Raw genomic sequence first — 21,510 nt, 5'->3', positions numbered from 1 at the left:
CGTCAGGAAAGAAAATTCCAAGACCACGGTTACACAGCCCGGATAACCTACAAGAACCAATGAACTCTGACCGTGAAAGCCTTCGACAATATCTTGACAAAAGATTCTGCTGCAATGAACATGTAAGTTTTTTTAGACATTTTGTTCTTCTAATGACCGCTTCCCTGTTGCTTTTCAGCATTGTGATCTGAAAAACATTTTTGCTAGAGATGAGGACATGTTGTAGGACACTTGTGGGTCTGAGTGGTCCACAATTCACCAACTGAGGAACAGGGATATAGGGGAGAGGGGCAACAGACTTAAGCCTCCTTGCATGATATTTAAAAGTGATGCTATTTTGATTTTTTACTTCTTCCTCCAGTTGTACATTTCCAGTAAACGTCTGCTCCATCTGCAAATGTAACCCCCCCAATTCCCGCAACTATGTTTCCCCTTAAATTTTTATCACATAATCCTTAATTAAAATGTATTTCATAATAGTAATTAAAACAGCCATGACAGTTTCCACCTTAATGTTCTATATTTCCCCACCTTTATTTTTTTAAATATTCCCTTTAGGTCTCCCTCATATTATTTCATTTTGTTTACCCTGATAGTTACCTACAATTTTTCCCTTATGATATAAACCATTAGGATTTTTATGTCTGTTCCACACAATATTTAATGCCTCGCCAAACTGATTTTTTATTTTTCAAATTTATAGCCCACCCTCATTCCCAGTCAAGCCGGGCTCAGGGTGGGTTACAAACTCTAAAATCACATAAACCCCCCACCAAAAAAAAAACCATTTAAGAATAAAACACAGCAGCCTAATAACGATAAAACAAATGGCTTGGTGACACTTGTGTGGCTTCTGTGCAGTCCCACGTGTCCCTGCACAGAAGATCACTAGATGAACAAGTTACAGGCAAGCACACTGTTTATACTAGGGTTGCCAACCTCCAGGTGGTGGCTGGAGATCTGCTATTACACATGAAGCTGCCTTCTATTGAACCAGACCCTTGGTCCATCAAGGTCAGTATGGTCTACTCAGGCAGTCAGCGGCTCTCCAGGGTCTCAGGTGGAGGTCTTTCACATCACCTGCTTGCCTGGTCCCTTTAACTGGAGATGCCGGGGATTGAACTTGGGACCTTCTGCATGCCAAGCAGAGGCTCTTCCACTGAGCCATAGCTTCTGTCCATGGTTCTCCAGGGTCTCAGGCAGAGAGGTTTTTCACATCAGCTACTGAGTGGTCCCTTTAACTGGAGATTCTGGGGATTGAACCTAGGACCTTCTGCATGCCAAGCAGATGCTCTACCGCTGAGCCACTGCCCCTCCCCAAAATCTCCAGCCGATAGAGATCAGTTCCCCTGGAGAAAATGGCCGCTTTAGCAATTGGACTCTATGGCATTGTAATCCCTCCCCTCTCCAAACCCCGCCCTCCTCAGTCTCCGCCCCCAAAATCTCAGGTTTTTCCCAACCTGGAGCTGGCAACCATAGTTTATACAAATTCTGCAAACAAAACCCCTCCCTTCCCAAGCACCATCCCCCAAATCTCCAGGAATTCCCCACTAGGGTTGCCAACCTCCAGGTACTAGCTGGAGACGTCCTGCTATGACAACGGATCTCCAGCTGATAGAGATCAGTTCCCCTGGAGAAAATTCACAGTGGGTAGCCGTGATTGTCTGCAGTAGTCAAAAAGGGCCAGAGTCCAGTAGCACCTTAAAGACTAACAAGAATATTTTCTGGTAGGGTATGAGCTTTGTGAGCTGTGGCTCACGAAAGCTCACACCCTACCAGAAAATATTCTTGTTAGTCTTTAAGGTGCTGAAGGTACCTGAAGAAGTGAGCTGTGGCTCACGAAAGCTCACACCCTGCCAGAAAATATTCTTGTTAGTCTTTCAGGTGCTGAAGGTACCTGAAGAAGTGAGCTGTGGCTCACGAAAGCTCACACCCTGCCAGAAAATATTCTTGTTAGTCTTTAAGGTGCTGAAGGTACCTGAAGAAGTGAGCTGTGGCTCACGAAAGCTCACACCCTGCCAGAAAATATTCTTGTTAGTCTTTCAGGTGCTGAAGGTACCTGAAGAAGTGAGCTGTGGCTCACGAAAGCTCACACCCTGCCAGAAAATATTCTTGTGAGTCTTTAAGGTGCTGAAGGTACCTGAAGAAGTGAGCTGTGGCTCACGAAAGCTCACACCCTGCCAGAAAATATTCTTGTTAGTCTTTCAGGTGCTGAAGGTACCTGAAGAAGTGAGCTGTGGCTCACGAAAGCTCACACCCTGCCAGAAAATATTCTTGTGAGTCTTTAAGGTGCTGAAGGTACCTGAAGAAGTGAGCTGTGGCTCACGAAAGCTCACACCCTGCCAGAAAATATTCTTGTTAGTCTTTCAGGTGCTGAAGGTACCTGAAGAAGTGAGCTGTGGCTCACGAAAGCTCACACCCTGCCAGAAAATATTCTTGTGAGTCTTTAAGGTGCTGAAGGTACCTGAAGAAGTGAGCTGTGGCTCACGAAAGCTCACACCCTGCCAGAAAATATTCTTGTTAGTCTTTCAGGTGCTGAAGGTACCTGAAGAAGTGAGCTGTGGCTCACGAAAGCTCACACCCTGCCAGAAAACATTCTTGTTAGTCTTTCAGGTGCTCCTGGAGATGCCTGGAGAAAATGGCCGCTCTGGCCATCGGACTCTATCGCTATGGCACGGAAGTCCCTCCCAAACCCCGCCCTCCTCAGGCTCCGCCCCCAAAACCTCCAGGAATCCCCACACTGGAGTTGGCAACCTTAAAATCTCCCCCTTCCCCCCCCCCCGCGCAGGCCTCGGGGCGGCCCAGAGCGCCTCACGAAGGCCCGCGCCTGCGGCCTCCTCCCTCCCTCCCTCCCTCCCTCCCTCGCCGCCTCACATGACCGCGGCGGCCCGGCCTCCCCTCCGCCTGGGCCGGGCTTGAGGGCGGCGGCAAGGAAGGAGAGGAAGGCCGGAGCCGCCGGCGCGCCGCTCCCCTCCCCCGTCGGCCCGTCCTCTCGGCCCGCCATGGCGGCCCACCTGAGCTCGGGGCGGGTCAACCTGACGGCGCTGCGGGAGGCCGGGCGCAGGGAGCTGCGCGAGTTCCTCGACAAGTGCGCCGGCTCCAAGGTGCGCGGCCGGGCGGCGTCGCAGGCCGCATCCCCGCGCTCCGTTGAGGAGGGAGGCCGCCCGCCGAGGAGGGCTGGAGAGGCGCCCCCCCCCACACGACTGACTGGGCGGAGGGCTTCGGAGCAAAGGCAGGGAGGGCCGGCCTTTCCCTGGGAGACCCCCGCTCCCTCCCCCCCCGCCCAGTCAGTCACAGCCCCTCCGTCCCCCCCCCCCGGGCGGCTGGGGAAAAGGGGGCCGCCCCATGGCTCTCCGCTGCCTGCCTCCCAGCCTGGGGTCGCGGGAGGGGGGGGGGTTCTCCTCCCAGGGGGGCGTCCTGGGCTCCCCCTTCCCCAAATAGTGGTGGGATTCCGCCCCCTCGCGCCCACCCGCTTTTTGGACGCCTCTCAAATTCTTCAGGTTTTGTGGACAGAAATGGGTTGCGCGAAGCTGGTTTCGGTTCCCTTTATGACAGGGGTTCTCGACAAGGCGGGAATCCACACACACACACACACACACACACACCTGGAGAATTTTAGGGTTGGGGGGATTGGGACCACTATTCAGCAAAGTGCATATTATTTGGAACGCACCTTTTGAGATAGTAGAAAAGGGCCAGAGTCCAGTAGCACCTTAAAGACTAACAAGAATATTTTCTGGCAGGGTGTGAGCTTTCGTGAGCCGCAGCTCACTTCTTCAGATACCTTCAGCACCTTAAAGACTAACAAGAATATTTTCTGGCAGGGTGTGAGCTTTCGTGAGCCACAGCTCACTTCTTCAGATACCTTCAGCACCTTAAAGACTAACAAGAATATTTTCTGGCAGGGTGTGAGCTTTCGTGAGCCACAGCTCACTTCTTCAGATACCTTCAGCACCTTAAAGACTAACAAGAATATTTTCTGGCAGGGTGTGAGCTTTCGTGAGCCACAGCTCACTTCTTCAGATACCTTCAGCACCTTAAAGACTAACAAGAATATTTTCTGGCAGGGTGTGAGCTTTCGTGAGCCGCAGCTCACTTCTTCAGATACCTTCAGCACCTTAAAGACTAACAAGAATATTTTCTGGCAGGGTGTGAGCTTTCGTGAGCCGCAGCTCACTTCTTCAGGTACCTTCAGCACCTTAAAGACTAACAATAATATTTTCTGGCAGGGTGTGAGCTTTCGTGAGCCACAGCTCACTTCTTCAGGTACCTTCAGCACCTTAAAGACTAACAAGAATATTTTCTGGCAGGGTGTGAGCTTTCGTGAGCCACAGCTCACTTCTTCAGATACCTTCAGCACCTTAAAGACTAACAATATTTTCTGGTAGGGTATGAGCTTTCGTGAGCCACAGCGTGAGCTGTGGCTCACGAAAGCTCATACCCTACCAGAAAATATTTTTGTTAGTCTTTAAGGTGCTACTGGACTCTTGCCCTTTTCTACTACTGCAGACAGACTAACACAGCTACCCACTGTGAATTACCTTTTGAGATAGACTATTTTGGGAAGGGGGAAGTTATATTCTGAACAATGGTGAAAGGGGGAAATGGAGCAAAAAAAGGTTGAGAACCACTGCTTTATATTGAGTTTGTAGGGCATTGGAGACCCTGCAGCAAGCTATGTGGGGTTTAGAGTTTATTATTTTATTGCACTTTTACCCCACCCTTCCCAGCCCAAAGGCTAGGAGCTAGGCCTAGGGAGACACCGGTTCAAGTCCCCATTGCACCAGGAAGCTCTTGGGGTGACCCTGGGCCAGTCATTTTCTCTCCGCCTAACTTTCCTCGCAGGGTTGTTGTGAGGATAAAATCGAGGAGGGGAGAACCATGCATGCTGCTCTGAACTCCTTGGAGGCAGGGTGGAATGAAAATGGATAGATGAGTGTTTCCCACCTGCAATCTCCCCCCTTTTTGTCTTTCACGTACCCACACGTGCAGGCATATGGATAGCCAAATCCTCTGTTTATTCAGAAGTCTGTCCCGCACTCTTTTATAAGAGTGGAAAGGATTACAGGCTTGATCTTTGAAGCTTTTTGATTTCTTTCCCAGCTTAACATGCACAAAGGTGTTTTCTGTGCAAACATGCTGCAACTGTCAAGTCCTTCCTGGGGCTTCCCTGCTCCATGCAATCCCGTGTGGGTTGAGGGAAGGGCTGTGGCTCAGTGGTAGAGCATGTGCTTGTCATGCAGAAGGTCCTCCCAAGTTCAATCCCCGACATCTCCAATTAAAAGAACCACACAGTAGGTGATGTGAAAGACCCCTGCCTGAGACCCTGGAGAGCCACTGCCAGTCTGAGTAAACAATACTGACTTTGATGGACTGATGACAGCTTCATGTGTACTCTGTCCTCCTGCAGTTGCCATTATGAGTGTGGCCATGATTGTAATGTGTTAAAGGTGGTCTTCAAGATGTGATTCCAGGCTCTACTGTACGTTGGATTTTCCTACCCACACCAAGAACAGTATTATGCTTAGTGTCCCCCAGTAATGCATCCCACAGTCTCCTTTGTCCTGAACTGGCAGAAACTTGCTTTCATCATCTAGGAGGTTCTAATATTCCCAAAGTAGACTGAATGACAGCTGATTTTCTGCATTCCCCTTTATAGGCCATAGTATGGGACGAGTATCTAACCGGGCCATTTGGACTGATTGCACAGTATTCGCTTTTAAAGGTAAGGCATGGACATGGCTGTTAAACAATTTTTTGTGAGGTTGATAGGCTGTTACATGGGTTTTATAATTGAATTTACCTGCTTCTGCTCCTGTGAAAATAGCCCTCTCAGATATGTTTGTGCAAAGGACATTGTCTACATTTCACTTTGTTTTTGAAAAGATTCAAAACAGATAAAAGGAAGTATTTTTTAACACAACGCATAGTTAAATTGTGGAACTCCCTGCCCCAGGATGTGGTGATGGCTGCCAGCTTGGAGGGCTTTAAGAGGGGAGTGGACATATTCATGGAGGAGGGGGGTATTCATGGCTGTTAGTTAGAATGGATACTAGTCATGCTGCATACCTATTCTCTCTAGTATCAGAGGAGCATGCCTATTATTTTGGGTGCGGTGGAACACAGGCAGGATGGTGCTGCTGCACTCGTCTTGTTAGTGGCTTCCTAGAGGCACCTGGTTGGCCACTGTGTGAACAGACTGCTAGACTTGATGGGCCTTGGTCTGATCCAGCAGGGCCTTTCTTACGTTCTTAAGAGCATAAGCAAAAAGAAACTTCAAAAATACTTTAGTTGTAATTGACGTATACTTGAAGAATATGAAGTTTATTCATCTGTACATTAATATGTGGAAGTTATTAGTTTATGCTGCTTTCTGCGTTTATCTAGCCATTTTTTACCTTTTGAAAAACTGACTACTGATATTCTGCATCGACTTTTGCACTGGGGAAGGTAGATCCCAGTACCATTTCATTGTGTCTGTAAAGCAGAGTATCTTGCCCAAAATAGAACAAAACCCACTTTGCTTCTGGTGCCCAGGCTACCTTGGGAACATGACTAGTCATCCTGGATAAATTTCATGTTTTGTAACATGAGAGTACTAGAAGGCTGTCTAGGATCTCATTATTACTTAGTTGCTTTGAATACCATCTGAAAGCAACGTTCAGAGATACATGTTAATATGTGTTGTTTTCATAGAACCTTTTGTCTCCTTCCAGGAGCATGAGGTGGAGAAAATGTTTACCTTGAAGCCAGGCCGCCTGCCACTTGCTGATGTCAAGAATATTATTTTCTTCGTCAGACCAAGGCTAGAGTTAATGGACATAATTGCTGACAACGTACTCAGGTATCATAAGTAAAGTGTTGCTGTTTTAGCTTCAGCTGAGTGCTTGGAGGGAAATCAGAAATGGTCTCCAGCTTCAGGCTTTAAAAAAAAATTGAACTGCTGCGGTGGGGATTTTATGGGCAGAAAACTGAAACTTCTTCCAAAAAAACTATCCGTGTAAAAACTGGATGAAAAGAAACCTGTATTGGAACATTTAGAAGTGCACTGATTTAATGCTGGAAGCTAGGAGTTCTGCTGTGTGGCAGCTCAGGCACCTGGGATTTGTCGAGCCCGGCAGTATTCTGATTGACTCCTTATAAACTGGGGTATTAATGTCGAAGGCTGTTCTATTGGGTTAGTCTGCTGCCTCTCTTGAAATCTCTTCTGATCTCTTTCCAGCGAAGACAGAATTCGTTCTCCGCAAAGGGATTTCCACATCCTGTTTGTGCCGCGTCGCAGCTTGTTGTGTGAGCAGCGGCTGAAAGATCAGGGAATCCTGGGCGCCTTCATTCATCGAGAGGAGTACAGTCTGGACCTCATTCCATTTGATGGAGACCTGTTATCAATGGAGTCTGAAAGTGCCTTTAAAGTCAGTGTCTGTTTCTTCTAATGAGTTGTAAATGACAAAGTGGCTTTCCAGGCTGAGAACCTGATAGGGGTTGTATTGAATACCTAGAGTACTGTGTTCAGTTTTGGGCACTGCAATTTAAGAAAGTTGTAGACAAGCTGGAACGTGTCCAAAGGAGGGCAACAAAGATGATGAGGGGTCTGGAGACCAAGTCCTATGAGGAAAGGTTGAAGGAGCTGGGTATGTTTAGCCTGAAGAGGAGAAGACTGAGAGGAAATATGATAACCATCTTCAAGTACTTGAAGGGCTGTCATATAGAGGAGGGTGCCAAGTTGTTTTCTGTTGCCCAAGAAGGTCAGACCAGAACCAACAGGTTGAAATTAAATCAAAAAAGTTTTTGTCTAACCATTAGGAAGAATTTTCTAACAGTGAGAACGATTCCTCAGTGGAACAGGCTTCCTCAGGAGGTAGTAAGCTCTCTTTCCCTGGAGGTTTTTAAGAAGAGGCTAGATGGCCATCTGTCAGCAATGCTGATACTATGACTTTACGCAGATCATGAGAGGGAGGGGCACCTTGGCCATCTTCCGGGCATGGGGTAGGGGTCACTGGGGGTGTGGGGGGTGGTCATTTGCATTTTCCTGCATTGTACCGGGGGTTGGACTAGATGACCCTGGTGATCCCTTCCAACTCTATGATTCTATGAATCCATCAGTTGCATCCTAGTGCTTATATGCATGTTACCATCTAGCAGTAGCTGTGGCTCCCTGTTGACTTTGGGTCCAAATTAGAACCAGTTCTTTATTATTCTTTCCAAATGCAGCAAAGAAGAGAAGCTGCAAGAGGGACGAATTGCAAGACAAGAGAACTAGCTTAGATACTGTGGAGAAGCTCTTAATAAACATCTTAATATAAGTTAGCCTGGTGAACTTCATCTTTCCTTAGAGTATTTTAAGAGGCGGCTAGGCAGATTTCTGGGGCTCTTAAACTGTAGCAGATTCTGCCTCACTGGAGGACTGGAACACAATGGGTAGCCAGGTTAGCCTCCGTGTAGCAGTAAAAAGGTAAAAAATGTTCTAATGGACTCTTGCTCTTTTCTGCTGGAGGACTGGAAGAAAGGTCTCTTCCAGTTCTCCAGTCCTGTTTGCAACTGTTGTGGTTAAACTGAGTATGCATCCTTCATTTCTTACCAGCCTTCCTGTATGATTTTTCTTTTTTAGGAATGTTACCTGGAAAATGACCAGACCTGCCTCTATCATGCAGCAAAGGGTCTCATGACCCTGCAGGCGCTCTATGGAACCATCCCACAGATCTTTGGGAAGGGGGAATGTGCACGGGTGAGGAAGACCTGAGACCTCTGCCTTCATTAGCAGCTAACTCAGGCTGGTTTCTTTTGTGCAAATGTCGTGCAAGTGAACACAGGAAACTCTCTTATACTAAGTCAGAGCATTGGTTTATCTTGTTCATTGTCTGCACCACGAGCCAGCATGGTGTAGTGGTTAAGAGTGGTGGTTTGGAGCGGTGGACTCTGATCTGGAGAACCGGGTTTGATTCCCCACTCCTCCACATGAGCGGCAGAGGCTAATCTGGTGAACTGGATTTGTTTCCCCACTCCTCCACATGAAGCCAGCTGGGTGACCTTGGGCTAGTCATGGCTCTTAGCGCTCTCTCAGCCCCACCTACCTCCCAGGGTGTCTGTTGTGGAGAGGGGAAGGGAAGGTGATTGTAAGCCTGTTTGATTCTTCCTTAAGTGGTAGAGAAAGTCAGCATATAAAAACCAACTCTTCTTCCTCCCCCAAGGAAGATGTTGTAACTCTGTCCTAGAGCTTCTCCATCACAGCAGGGAATGAGAAATGAAACTTTAAAATTTTCATTGTTGTAGTAACCACTGCTTGTATCTGGGCCACCCCCTCCTCAGTTGTTGTTGTTTTTAAAACAGCATGTGGCGAATATGATGATCAGGATGAAGCGAGAGTTCTCTGGAAGCCAGAATCCAATATTTCCAGTCTTTGATACTTTGCTGCTGCTTGACCGCAACATAGACTTGATGACGCCTCTGGCCACGCAGCTGACCTATGAAGGGCTTATTGATGAGATATATGGAATTCAGAATAGTAAGTACACATCTGTGGATAGAAGGTAATCAAATTACGGTGTCCTTTTGGATGGACGGGGCCTTATTAGGAAGTAGGCAGCCCTTCCTTAGATTAACCCGTGTATTCCATTTTTTCCCCTCCCCATCTTTGCCAAAACATCTCACTCCTCAGGGAATTATTCAGGGTCTCCCTTTTCCTTCCCTTAGCAACTTTTGTGCAACTGCCTTGGATTTTAGGGTGGTAGGGAGGGCAAGAATGTTAAGGTCTAGTAACACTAAGTTTATTCATTGCCAAGGTAATCTGTACCTGCCCAACAACATTTTTTTACTCTGAAAGATGTCACTGAAATTTCTGGAGAAATACATTTGTCATTTTGTTCCAGCAGTATAGATGGAGTTCCCAGGGCATTCCCAAAAATGAGAAAAAAGGGAAGGTAGTATTCATGGCTACTAGTAAAGATGGATACTAGTCTGGATGCATACCCAAGCTCTCTAGTAGCAGAGGAACATGCCTATTGTATTAGGTGCTGTGGAACACAAGCAGGATAATACTGCTGCAGTTGTCTTGTTTGTGGACTTCCTAGAGGCACCTGGTTGGCCAAGGTGTGAACAGACAGCTGGACTGATGGGCCTTGGTCTGATCCAGCAGGGCCTTTCTTATGTTCTTATGTAGTAGCTTTTACACAACCAGTTTGGGTTGGAAAGTTTTCAAACTGCCCCTTGCAAAGAATCTGGAGCTTGCTTACCACATCCTGTTACTCCTATCGCACTGCCAGGGGTAGCAGCAGGATTCAGTGGTTTTTTACTGTTTTCCCTGGGCAGCATATGTGAAACTCCCTCCTGAAAAGTTTGCTCCCAAGAAGCAGGGGGAGGGTGGCAAGGACCTCCCTACAGAGCCCAAGAAGCTGCAGTTGAATTCCGCTGAGGAGCTCTACGCAGAAATCCGAGACAAGAACTTCAATGCCGTCGGCTCTGTGCTGAGCAAGAGAGCCAAGATCATCTCAGCCGCATTTGAGGTAATGGGGCTGTAAGCAGAGGGTGTGCCTTGTTTGAATTCTGCACAGTGCAGTTGCCAGACCCTGGTGGCAGATCTGCATTGTTACTTCAGTGCCAACCATTCTTCAAGAACGGTTCTTCAGCATATGGTGTCAGGGTACTGTGCTGTTCCATTCTCAAAATTAAAAAAAAATTCTAAACTGTCACTAAGCAATTAAAAAAAAAATCTAAACTGTCCCTAAGCAGTGTACATTTTGCAGTCCATGTTGTTTATGCGAATTGATCAGACTGTATGATTTGCTCTGAGTTTTTTTAAACTACTTTATGTAATGGATTTTGGTTTTGTTATTCAGAAAGTTGCACACGGCACGAAAGCAGATGGAAATCTCAGTTTAGCCACTGCTTCTGATAATCCAGCAAGCATTATACACGTGCTCTCAAGCATATCTTTGTGGTCATATGAAACTTGCTGTCTATTTTTTAAAAAATAATATTTGAGATTCTCAGGAAGCAGAGTTCTGTGTCCCGTATCGCATTTCGTTATTTTTCTGTGTTCTCATATAAACTCACAGGATCAGGTCCATTTTCCCAATAGGGTATACATATGTCAGCCTGGTGGAACCCTGAGTCTGAAACATTGTCCCTTTTTTTGTATTTGAGCCCATGTTCATTGTACGGCTATTTTGGGCGTTACGGCTTGTGCAAAAGGCTGCTGTGCCTGCCGCCATTCCGTGGTGTGTTAAAGGGCCTGCTACAGATTGTCGAGCGGTGTCCTCGGACGTGTTTAGCATTTCTGCATTTTTTTCTGCCCCTCTGAAGAGCCAGTCAGACTTGCTTGCCTATTGTTCAACAGGCCCTGTAAGTTTCATAATTGGCACTTACAGGGACATTAGTGCTTTACACTGGAAGGGAAGAAAAAGAGAATCGAGGTTGTTGGATGTAATAGGTGTTAATGAAATTGCAGCCTGTGAGTAGCAGAGGGCCTGTTAATGGGGGATTTCATTATTCCTGTCTGGGCTTGCCAACAATGTCATTTACACTTCAACCAAGTTCTACTTTTAAATAATTTTTTGGGGTGGGAGGAGTGTTTCTATATCTAGCTTCTATCCAAGTCTACAAACTTGATTATTTTTATTAATAGGTTATTATACACCTCTGGAGGAGCCCCATGGCGCAGAGTGGTAAACTGTAGTATTGCAGTCAAAAGCTCTGCTCATGACCTGAGTTCGATCCCGACGGAAGACGGTTTCAAGTAGCCGGCTCAGGGTTGGCTCAGCCTTCCATCCTTCTGAGGTTGGAAAAATTAGTACCCAGCTTGCTGGGGTTAAAAGGAAGATGACTTGGGAAGGCACTGGCAAACCACCCCGTAAGCATAGTCTGCCTAGTAAATGTCGGGATGTGATGTCACGCCATGGGTCAGGAATAACCCGGTGCTTGCACAGGGGACTACCTTTACCTTTTTATACACCTCTGGCAATCTAGTCCTTAAGAGTTAAGTTCTGTGACTTCCAGCCATTGCAGAGATAAGATTTTTTTTATCTATTCAACAATCATTGTTATGGATTATCAGCAAAAAAATTTCTCCCATTGGGCCAATTATATTCCAGTAATTGGGGTGTGTATCCAGTGCGTATTTGTCCTAAGGGCCCACATGTGAATTACAACACACCCTTCTGGATTTATTCTTCCTACAGTGCTGTATGGGACATTGTACTAAAAGAGAGTCTTGCTTTGCTGGGGGCAGGCATTCAAATCTGGGACCAACCCAGATACTGCACCGCGCTGAATCTCTGTTGAACATTAACATGTGACTCCGGGCATCCAAAATCTAACTCTGAAATAGGCCTCAGAGCAACAGTCAAAAATTCTGCACAATGGGGCCAGGCAGAGCAAGGGGTAATGTTTTTATAAACCTAGAAAAAGAACCCGGTTTGCAGAAAAATCCAAAAATGTCTTTAAAATGGGGATTTTGAAAACCACCAAAACGGAGAAGCAATATCTGTGTATGTACGGGCATTACAACTTTTTAAAACGCCAAACGAGATGTCAGGACTGTACTGTGAGATTTCATAGAGCGTTTTTTGCTTGCTTGTTTGAGTTGCAACCTTGCTGATTTCTCCAGTGCTGATTTCTCCACGCTTACTACCCCTCTGCATATCACACCTAATCCAATTCCCCCGCCCCCCGGCCACATACCTGTTTCAGCACTTGAAAAGAAACCGGGGACGGGGAACGGGACGAGATCATCTGGTCCTACTGTGTCGCAACCTTGCAATATTTTTAAATGGCCGAATTCTCTAGAATGTTGTTGGCATCTATGAGTTGGACCACCCATGGATGCCGTAACATCTAGTTTGGCCCTGGCATTATCAGAGCCACATGCTGGCATGCTGCATAACTGATGGTGGGGAGTTGCATCTTGGAGAGAAGTTTGTGATGCTCTCATAGAAAAGAACTGAAGCGTGAGAAGAGGGGTTTTTCCCACCAACACAGCAAAGCTCTTTTTGCGAGTTGACACAGAGCCACATTTGTATGTGTGGAAGTGGCAACTAACTCCAAAATGTAACTGCTGTGTTTATTTTCTTAGGAGAGGCATCATGCGAAAACTGTTGGAGAGATCAAACAGTTTGTCTCACAGCTACCGCACATGCAAGCAGCGAGAGCCTCTTTAGCGAATCATACTTCCATTGCGGAGCTCATCAAGGATATCACTAGTGAGTATTTGTTTAAAATTCATTTATCTCCCCCCTTCTCCTGAAGCAGGACTCAAGGCAGCCATAGGTTTTTGTTGCTGTTGCTAACCTCTTACATGGAAGGGTGGGCTAAAATCGGCTTTGGTACATGCCATCTAAAACAAGGTGTCGTTTTTAAACAAGGTGCAGCATTTTTAAAGGGCTGAATTCTTCTCTAGAATGGTGTTTGCTGATCCTGAGACATGGCTTCCATACACACATGACGTAACTGATCTTTCTTTTCAAGTGCGGTTTGTCCATTTACTGTTTGAGAACTGTGCTTTCTTTCTTTTTTTAAGCCTCGGAAGACTTCTTTGACAATTTAACAGTAGAACAAGAATTTATGTCAGGCGTAGACACTGATAAAGTAAGTGAAAACAGCTTGTACTTCCTTGTAAAAGTTTGTTGTTGACTGCTATGTAGGCTGCTTCCAAACAGCAGTTTTTCTCCCATTTCAGCTACCTAACTGCAGCAGATTTTTTTTTGGGGGGGAGGGGGGAGCACTTACATGATGCAGTCTATTCGTGCTCCAATAATCTTTTCGCAAGATGCTTTCCCAAACCTGCTTTTCCCAAATTTATGGGAAGGATGCATTGCAAGTGGGTTATCAGGTGGCCTGGAAGAAAGGTTTGTGTTTATCCCCATGTTTTCCCCCAACTAGGTCTTTTCCTGGTACACATTTATTTTCCTCTCCCTGAGGAGTACCACCACTGTTCAGGGGGTTTGATTTTCTAGAATGTGGCTTGTAATGCCAAAGTGGGCAACATTGCAGATCTTCAAATACCCTGGTGGGATAGATGGCATATCTCTTTAATAGATCCTTCTTATCCATTAGGAGAGAGGGGATTCTGCTCTGCCGGAACATTATAATTAGCCTTTTATGGTAGTTCACAGAAGGCAGCCAGAATAGGTTTTCTAGATCTACCTCTCGGATCTCACACTGTAATAATTGGCTCAGGGAGAGCATGACTGTTTTTCTATGTCCCCATCTGTAATTAATCCTCGAATCTCTGACCAGTAAGGCCACCTTTTTTTCTTGTAAGGAATAATTTACTTTGGGGCTGTTGATCTGGTAAAGGGAGTTTAATGGTTGGGTGCATATATTGCTCCTTTTCATCTCTCCAGGGGCCGTCAGTATTGTATTGTTTCCCTTTAAGGATTTTAATGTCAGGGTTTAGGTTCCCAATTCTCATATTGCTTTCCGTTACCTGCAACTTCTCATTTAAAGAGCCCACTGCTGATTTTAAGTCCTCCAGTTTGATATCTATTTGATCGAACTTAATGAAAAGGTTCATCAAGGTCTCCTTTATAAGCAGGGTTTGTTTTGCCAGCAGTGCTTGTTCAATGTGTTCTTTCTCTGGGCTTGGAAGTTTGCTTGAATTTACAGGGGGTATTTCCTTCTCCGTCTGGAGCCCTGTCTCTAAGTGCACAGAGTCTGTTCCCACATGTAAGGGTTGTTCATGTTCCAGTGCTTCAAATCGATTAAGTAGGGGGATAGGGGCTGCAGCGTTGTCTCGTTCGCCACTTTGTAAGAAGTTATCTATCCTCAGCTGTTTGCCTGCTTTATTTAGGTCCCCCTCCTCCATGACGGAGCGTCTCCGTTTCTTAGTGCCCATTATCCAAAGAGTGTTAATATAACAACTAGCCGCTGTCGTTAGCTGTTAGGGACTTTTTCTAACAAACTATCGGCTTGAAGTTTAAACAGGGCATATCAAGGTATTTACTTATCTCTCGGAATGGCGTGGCGTGTCTGCGGCCGCTCCCCCATAGATTACAAGTAATTTAGTCGAGCTTGTAGTCATCCAACCTTTGGCAGTTAACGTCTCAGAGATAGGAGAGTTCTATATATCCAAGTGCTGTTCAAGCAAGATTACAAGAGCAGCCAGAAAAACTAAAAAAACACCGTATCAAGATTAAAACAGATGTTGTGGAGGAGCGTCGGGGCTGCGCTGCTGCTCCGTCAGCCATCTTAAACTACCGCAATTCCCTGGAAGGAAGGTGTATGTGATCCAAGGCCCTGACCACATTTGTGTCATTTTCCTTCCCTCGGGCCCTTGTGGCTGCTATTTTCTCTGCCTTGCCACCGTAGGACTTTTTTCAAACTAAAAAAAGAGCACTATTGCATTATAATAATCCATTGCAATACAGTATACTTTCATTATTTTAAAAATCTGTAGCCTTTTTTGTTGTTGTAAAGGTGCACTTTTCCCCTTATATCTCCACAACGGAAAGAGTTAGACTGAAAAAAAATTAAAGCATGGAATTCAGAGGAACTAGTACTTTATAACAGGTTGGCCATTGTTTGAGTCAGGATGCTGGACTAGATTGACCTATGGTCTGATCTAACAGAGCTCTTTTTATATTGTAGTAGATCCTTGTAACACTGTGGCAATTGGCTGTCATCATTTTTTTAAAAGCCTGGGTGGAGGTGACAGCCACAGAGGGCCGAGGCAAGAAAAGTACAGGGAAAACTGCCGTGTGGATGCTGTGTTGCCATTATGAATGTCTCTGCATTTGCAGCAGCAATGAAAGCTACACAAGAATTCCTTCATTGTGGAAGCAGCCGTAGTCTGCCTTGGGTGGATAAACTCATCTGAAGGGGGTTCTGTAATTTTCTTTGTTACGCAGTAATCTCTGAGAGCCAAAAACCTTTTATGTCATTCTATCATTGTCTTGCAAACTAGCTTCAAATAGCCTGTCATTCCAACTCAGGTATTCAGTGGGACTAATTAATATTTAGCAGTTACTGTTCTAGATAAATAAACGCCAAAGATGAAAGGAATCCTATGATGGTTTCAGTTTCAAAATGCTTCTAATGCTGGGGGGGCCACGTTCTGTGGGGGGATTCATGACAGTTCTAAAAATAAGCCCCAAGTTTCTTGAGCATCTCATTCAGAAATTTGCATGGCTTTGCTTGACAGTTTGCTTTTTATCTCTTTAGGTCAACAATTACCTGGAAGATTGTATTGCCCAAAAGCATCCCTTGATCAAGATATTAAGGCTTGTTTGTCTGCAGTCAGTCTGCAACAACGGGCTGAAACAGAAAGTCTTGGATTATTATAAGAGGGAGATTCTGCAGGTGAGACTTACAAAAAGTCGCAAGTAGGAACCTCTTATGTGTGGCAGTGAGTAAGGCAGCCCAAGTACTTATCTCAGCAGGATTGGGGTGGGTATCCTATGTTAGAATGGATACAGGAAGACAAGCTTTGTCATCGCAAAGGTTCATTTCATACCCATACTATATATATTTTTTGGGTGTGCTTGTTGTATAAATGGAACAAGATTGCTTGTTTGTGTGTGTGTTAAGTGCCATCAAGTCACTTCCGACTCATGGCGACCCTGTGAATCAACCTCCAAAACGTCCTATCCTTAACAGCCTTGGTCAGGTCTTGCAAATTGAGGGCCGTGGCTTACTTGATTGAGTCAGCCCATCTCTTGTTGGGTCTTCCTCTTTTCCTGTTGCCCTCGACTTTTCCAAGCATGACTGTCTTTTCCAGTGACTCTTGTCTTCTCATAATGTGACCAAAGCACGACAGCCTCAGTTTAGTCATTTTAGCTTCTAGGGTTAGTTCAGGCTTGATTTGATCTATAACCCACTGATTAACACTCTCGTCCAACACCACATTTCAAAGGAATCTCTTCCTATCAGAGCTTGCTTGTGTAACTACATTTTTCTCTTAGCTCCAAGTACTCAAACCTATACCATCATTTGTGGATTTAAGTCTCAGTGAGCTAAAAGTTGGTGATGCCCAAACCAGTTCATTGTTTTGCAAAATCTTATAGTTATTTTTCAAGAAGGAAGAAAAATAACTATATGTATGATCCTGCCTGGGAATTAAGATCACAGGGAGAGGCCCTCCTGGCTGTCCCGCCAATTAAAGAAGCTCATTTGGTGGGAGCACAAGAGAGGGCCTTTTCAGTGATAGCCCCACAATTGTGAAACAACCTCTTCTGGGAGGTGTACCTGGCCCCCTCACTTTCGATGTTTAGGAGACAGCTGAAGAACTTTTTTTTAGGACTGCATTTGGTTAAGTTTACTAGCAGTCCTGAGTAGTGGTTTTACATTTTGGTTTTTATGCTTTTAATGTATTTATTCTATGTGTTTTACCTATATTTGTAAGCCATCATCTTAAGCTCAGTAAGGCAGAAAGGCAGCTAATAAATGTTTTAAATAAACATGGTAAGGAATTTAACAACAGTTCTACATATGGCTCATAAAATATAATCCTGCCAATACCGTTTTTGCTGCAGACTTATGGCTATGAGCATGTACTGACCTTAAATAATCTAGAAAAAGCTGGACTCTTGAAGCCTCAGACAAGCAGTAGAAACAACTACCCAACAATTCGGAAAACTTTACGTCTGTGGATGGATGATGTCAACGAACAGGTAAATGAAGGCTTTTTTTTATTGTGCTGCTGTGACGACACATCCATTCTAATCACTGCAAGAAGTGTGGGTAGATTGTACGTCAGGGATATAATAATATGCTGCTCGTAACTGATTCCCCCCCCCCTTCCCTTTTACAGAATCCCCATGACATTTCCTACGTGTACAGCGGCTATGCTCCTCTGAGTGTGCGCCTGGCACAACTGCTCGCCCGGCCCGGGTGGCGAAGCATAGAAGAGGTGTTGAAGATGCTTCCGGGACCCCACTTTGAAGAACGGCAACAACTACCCACCGGGCTTCAAAAAAAGCGTAGGTGTCTTTGAGCACACCATTTGTATTATAGGGTTATTCAGGAAAACTTTGACTCGAGCTGCTTCCACACGGAGGTTTTGGTCTGGTTTGTCATCCAGACTTGCTTCTTTGGACCATACTCTGTCCCCTAATGGTCCACTTTGCATGTTTCCCCCCCCTGATTTGATGCACTTTTTCTCAAACCAGGTTTGGTATGATTTTTTTGAAAATATTTCAGTGTCATTTAGGCATGCTTAACCTCTGGGTTTCACCCTGCATCTTTCATGAGAGATGCTACATTCCTCTTAACCATTCCTTTTTGTTCCAGCTACATTCATCTCCTCATTTTTCTGGAGTCCAGCAAAGCTACCGGTTTTCATTCAATATCAAGTCTGCAAGTGGATTTGGGATATGGAGAAGTGGCGCTATCCAAAAGACCATTCTGAAATCAATGTATAATTCTTTCTCTCTGTAAACACGCAGGTCAGCATGGAGAAAACAAAGTCACTCTTGTCTTTTTTCTGGGTGGTGTGACGTATGCCGAAATTGCGGCACTCCGGTTTCTGTCGCAGATGGAAGATGGAGGCACAGAATATGTCATTGCAGCCACTAAATTAATCAATGGAACAAGCTGGATAAAGTCTCTGATGGAGAAGCTGGAGGCCCCACCTTTCTAGCGCTGGAAACCTGTACAAAAATCACAGGTCCCCTTCTGGTGTCTTCAAAAGAAGCAGAGAAACTTACTGGAGATGGAAAATTACCTTTGGTATTGCCGCTGGCTGTGATGCATGAGTCTTGGCGTTCTTCATGCAGTAGAGGACTTTACTAGGAGTTGATGCCTCTGAAAGAGTGGAGGATATAAGGAAATTAAGGCATTTCCCCACAGTGGTACACCTTTCGAAGCCCATTGTCTTCAGTAGACTTGGAATGGTAACTCTGCTTAGGATGGCACTACAATAGTCGTATTTAAGACTCCTGTCTGAAATACAGGCAAGGGAGGAAATTAAACCATGTTATCTCTCTTTGGATGGGTTCTAACAGGCATCGTAGCAACTTTTTTTCCTGGGTTATCTTTAATTTATTTGTATGTAAAATAAAGTATCATTTCTGTACATTACCTTTAGAGGGAGGGAAATTCTGCAATCCCATAGATCCCTCAGGAGGCTTTTCCAGGTATTCCATTTCCCCACCTTTTATTGTGGTTGTCTTCTTTCTCCAAGTTCTGTCCCTTGATACCAGTCGTATGCTTTTGCCCCCCAAAAGATTGCTGTCGTGGTAGACCTGTATGCTGCCATGTTCCCTCTTGGGTCCCAATGAATTCATCTCTCACAATTGTCTGTGCCAGAAAAAAAGGAAAATATACCCCTGCCACATGTTCTGAAAATATCTGAATCTCTTGTTTAATGTCAGTGTTTCCTTACAAGCATCAGAGATCCTGTTGTAAAATGTTCAGTTAAGATCACGGTATAAAGTGGGATGGAACAATTTTGATGCCTACATTTTTGTTACTCTTCTGTGAAGACAGATTAAAATTAACAAGTACCTGTTTTGAAGGTGTTAGAAATCTCCTGCGTCTGTAGATTTGGGAAGATAAATGTACAGGCTAAAGATGCAACCCAAAAGCTTGTCTGGTGGGTTTGAGTTGTTGGGGCAGGGAAGAGAGAGAAAAAGATCTATATTTTTTTATATGCTGACTTTCTCTACCACTTAAGGGAGAATCAAACTGGCTTACAATCACCTTCCCTTCCCCACAACAGACACCCTATGAGTTAGGTGGGGCTGAGAGAGTGTGACTAGCCCAAGATCATCCAGCTGGCTTAATGTGGAGGAGTGGGGAAACAAATCCAGTTCACCAGATGAGCCTCTGGCGCTCACGTGGAGGAGTGGGGAATGAAACCCAGTCCACTGCTCCAAACCACCACTCTTAACCACTACACCCTGACTCTCTCTGGGGGTGGTTTAGTAGGACATAGAGACACAAATTAAATAGTCTTGGATTTCCTCTGAAGAAATCGTAAATACTGCAGCTGTACTGAGGAAAAGCAATTATTTTCAGTGTTGTAGGTGTGCTGCTTCACATCTGTTTTGAGAAAAGAAGATGGAAGAACTCCTTTACACTTTGGCAACACGTCCATGTGCCGGGTGAGAGAAGAATGAACTACAGCTGAGGCTGCTGAGAATTTCCCTTCCCTCTATAGCACCTCTCCCTTCTCTCAACAGCCCCTACAGGTTTGCCCTTAGCAGTTCATATGTGCTGCTTTTCGAGTTCTGTCGTGTCCTCTCATGTCCTTTGGGATATTCTAAATGGAGCATTCTCAGCCTCACCATGTTGCACTGGTGAGAGTCAGTTTTTGCATGTGTGATTGGGGAACTTCCAGTCTTTTGTTGTTCCACCTTTAGATATTTGGCCTTCAACTTCCCCCATGGGTGGGTATTCTCTTTTAACAAAATTTAGACTATAGATAACCGAGAGAGTCGTCATATAAATAATCCAAGCCCAATTCACAGGCAGAATAGAACGTGTTCAAGGTGTTGATTTATAGTAATCATAAGGTGGCAAAAGCTGATAAATGGATGTGTTCTCCATCAGTGCCGAGGCTCCTGCTTTTTTTCCCTGGCTGGAATTCTTTTCCCTCTCCTCTCATTCTTAGGTGATGGGGGTGGGGACACCCAGGCTGTTTGGGAGGCCATTGCAAAGGTGTCATGGAAGTTTGTTGCAGCAAAATAAAAGTCCAGTGGCACCTTAAAGACTAACAGCATTTCAATGTGAGCTTTCATGAGTCACAGCTCTTCTTCAGTTATGTGTCGAAATCAAACTGGGAATTCTTATGGAGAAGATTCTGGGATGGGAAAGTAAAGGCAGAGAGTGAATTCCTTCATTAGAAGAACAGTTGGTTTTTATATGCTGATTTTCTCTACCTTTCTATTAAGGAGTCTCTAAGTGGCTTACAATCACCTTCCCTTCCTCTCCCACATGGAACACATGAAGCTGCCTTCTACTGAATCAGACCCTTGGTCTATCAAAGTCAGTACTGTCTACTCAGACCGGCAGCAGCTCTCCAGAGTCTCACTGGAACTGCCGGGGATTGAACCTGGGGCCTTCTGCATGCCAAGCAGAGGCTGTACCACTGAGCCACAGCCCCTCCCCACAACAGACACCCTGTGAGGCAGGTGGGGCTGAGAGAGCTGTGACTAGCCCAAGGTCACCCAGCTGGATTCGTGTGTAGGAGTGGGGAAACAAATCCATTTCACCAGATTAGCCTCCGCTGCTCATGTGGAGGTTCTCCAGATCAGAGGCCACCACTCCAAACCACCGCTCTTAACCACTGCACCATGCTGGCTCTCTGGAAGCAGCATCACTGGTTGGCTCAATCAACACTCTGCACATGGCATTTGCTGTATTGCTAATACAACCAGTTACCCCAGAGCTCAATCTGTGAGAGGGTTTGTGTGAATGAAATGCAGTCTGGTATGATTCCAGGGTGGATGCACAGCTCAGGTTACGTATGTCTGAAGACACCCTTTATCTGATGGGTAACATGACCTTTGCTAATGTTATTTGGGGCTCTTAATGTTGCCTGTTGTCTTCTGGCTATTTCAACAGAAAACATCTCTGGAG

The 21,510-nt window shown here is 45.3% G+C and overlaps 1 protein-coding gene across 1 annotated transcript; it reads left to right on the top strand.

Annotated features, from left to right (window-relative positions):
* Nucleotides 1-2,990: 2,990 nt before the first annotated feature.
* VPS33A (VPS33A core subunit of CORVET and HOPS complexes) lies at nucleotides 2,991-18,587 on the top strand. The gene is made up of 13 exons (XM_056859754.1): nucleotides 2,991-3,104; nucleotides 5,660-5,725; nucleotides 6,717-6,844; nucleotides 7,223-7,412; nucleotides 8,609-8,725; nucleotides 9,328-9,502; nucleotides 10,306-10,499; nucleotides 13,067-13,193; nucleotides 13,511-13,578; nucleotides 16,153-16,290; nucleotides 17,463-17,600; nucleotides 17,741-17,909; nucleotides 18,375-18,587. Exons 1-13 carry the CDS (start codon nucleotides 3,003-3,005, stop codon nucleotides 18,566-18,568), a joined length of 1,806 nt encoding a protein of 601 aa, XP_056715732.1. The 5' UTR covers nucleotides 2,991-3,002; the 3' UTR covers nucleotides 18,569-18,587.
* Nucleotides 18,588-21,510: the final 2,923 nt, after the last annotated feature.

Source organism: Euleptes europaea, chromosome 13 (genome assembly GCF_029931775.1).
Source record: "Euleptes europaea isolate rEulEur1 chromosome 13, rEulEur1.hap1, whole genome shotgun sequence".
Classification (NCBI taxonomy): Eukaryota; Metazoa; Chordata; class Lepidosauria; order Squamata; family Sphaerodactylidae; genus Euleptes; species Euleptes europaea.
The sequence above is the reverse complement of the archived record's forward strand: the minus strand, read 5'-3'. Positions and strand labels throughout refer to the sequence as shown.

What these genes read in the sequence shown, in the direction of transcription:
- VPS33A (XM_056859754.1), top strand. Translation starts at nt 3,003, where the DNA reads ATGGCGGCCCACCTGAGCTCGGGGCGGGTCAACCTGACGGCGCTGCGG. An exon ending in CACAGTATTCGCTTTTAAAG is followed by an intron (nt 5,726 to 6,716) that starts GTAAGGCATGGA and finishes GTCTCCTTCCAG; the next exon opens with GAGCATGAGGTGGAGAAAAT. An exon ending in GATATATGGAATTCAGAATA is followed by an intron (nt 9,503 to 10,305) that starts GTAAGTACACAT and finishes TTCCCTGGGCAG; the next exon opens with CATATGTGAAACTCCCTCCT.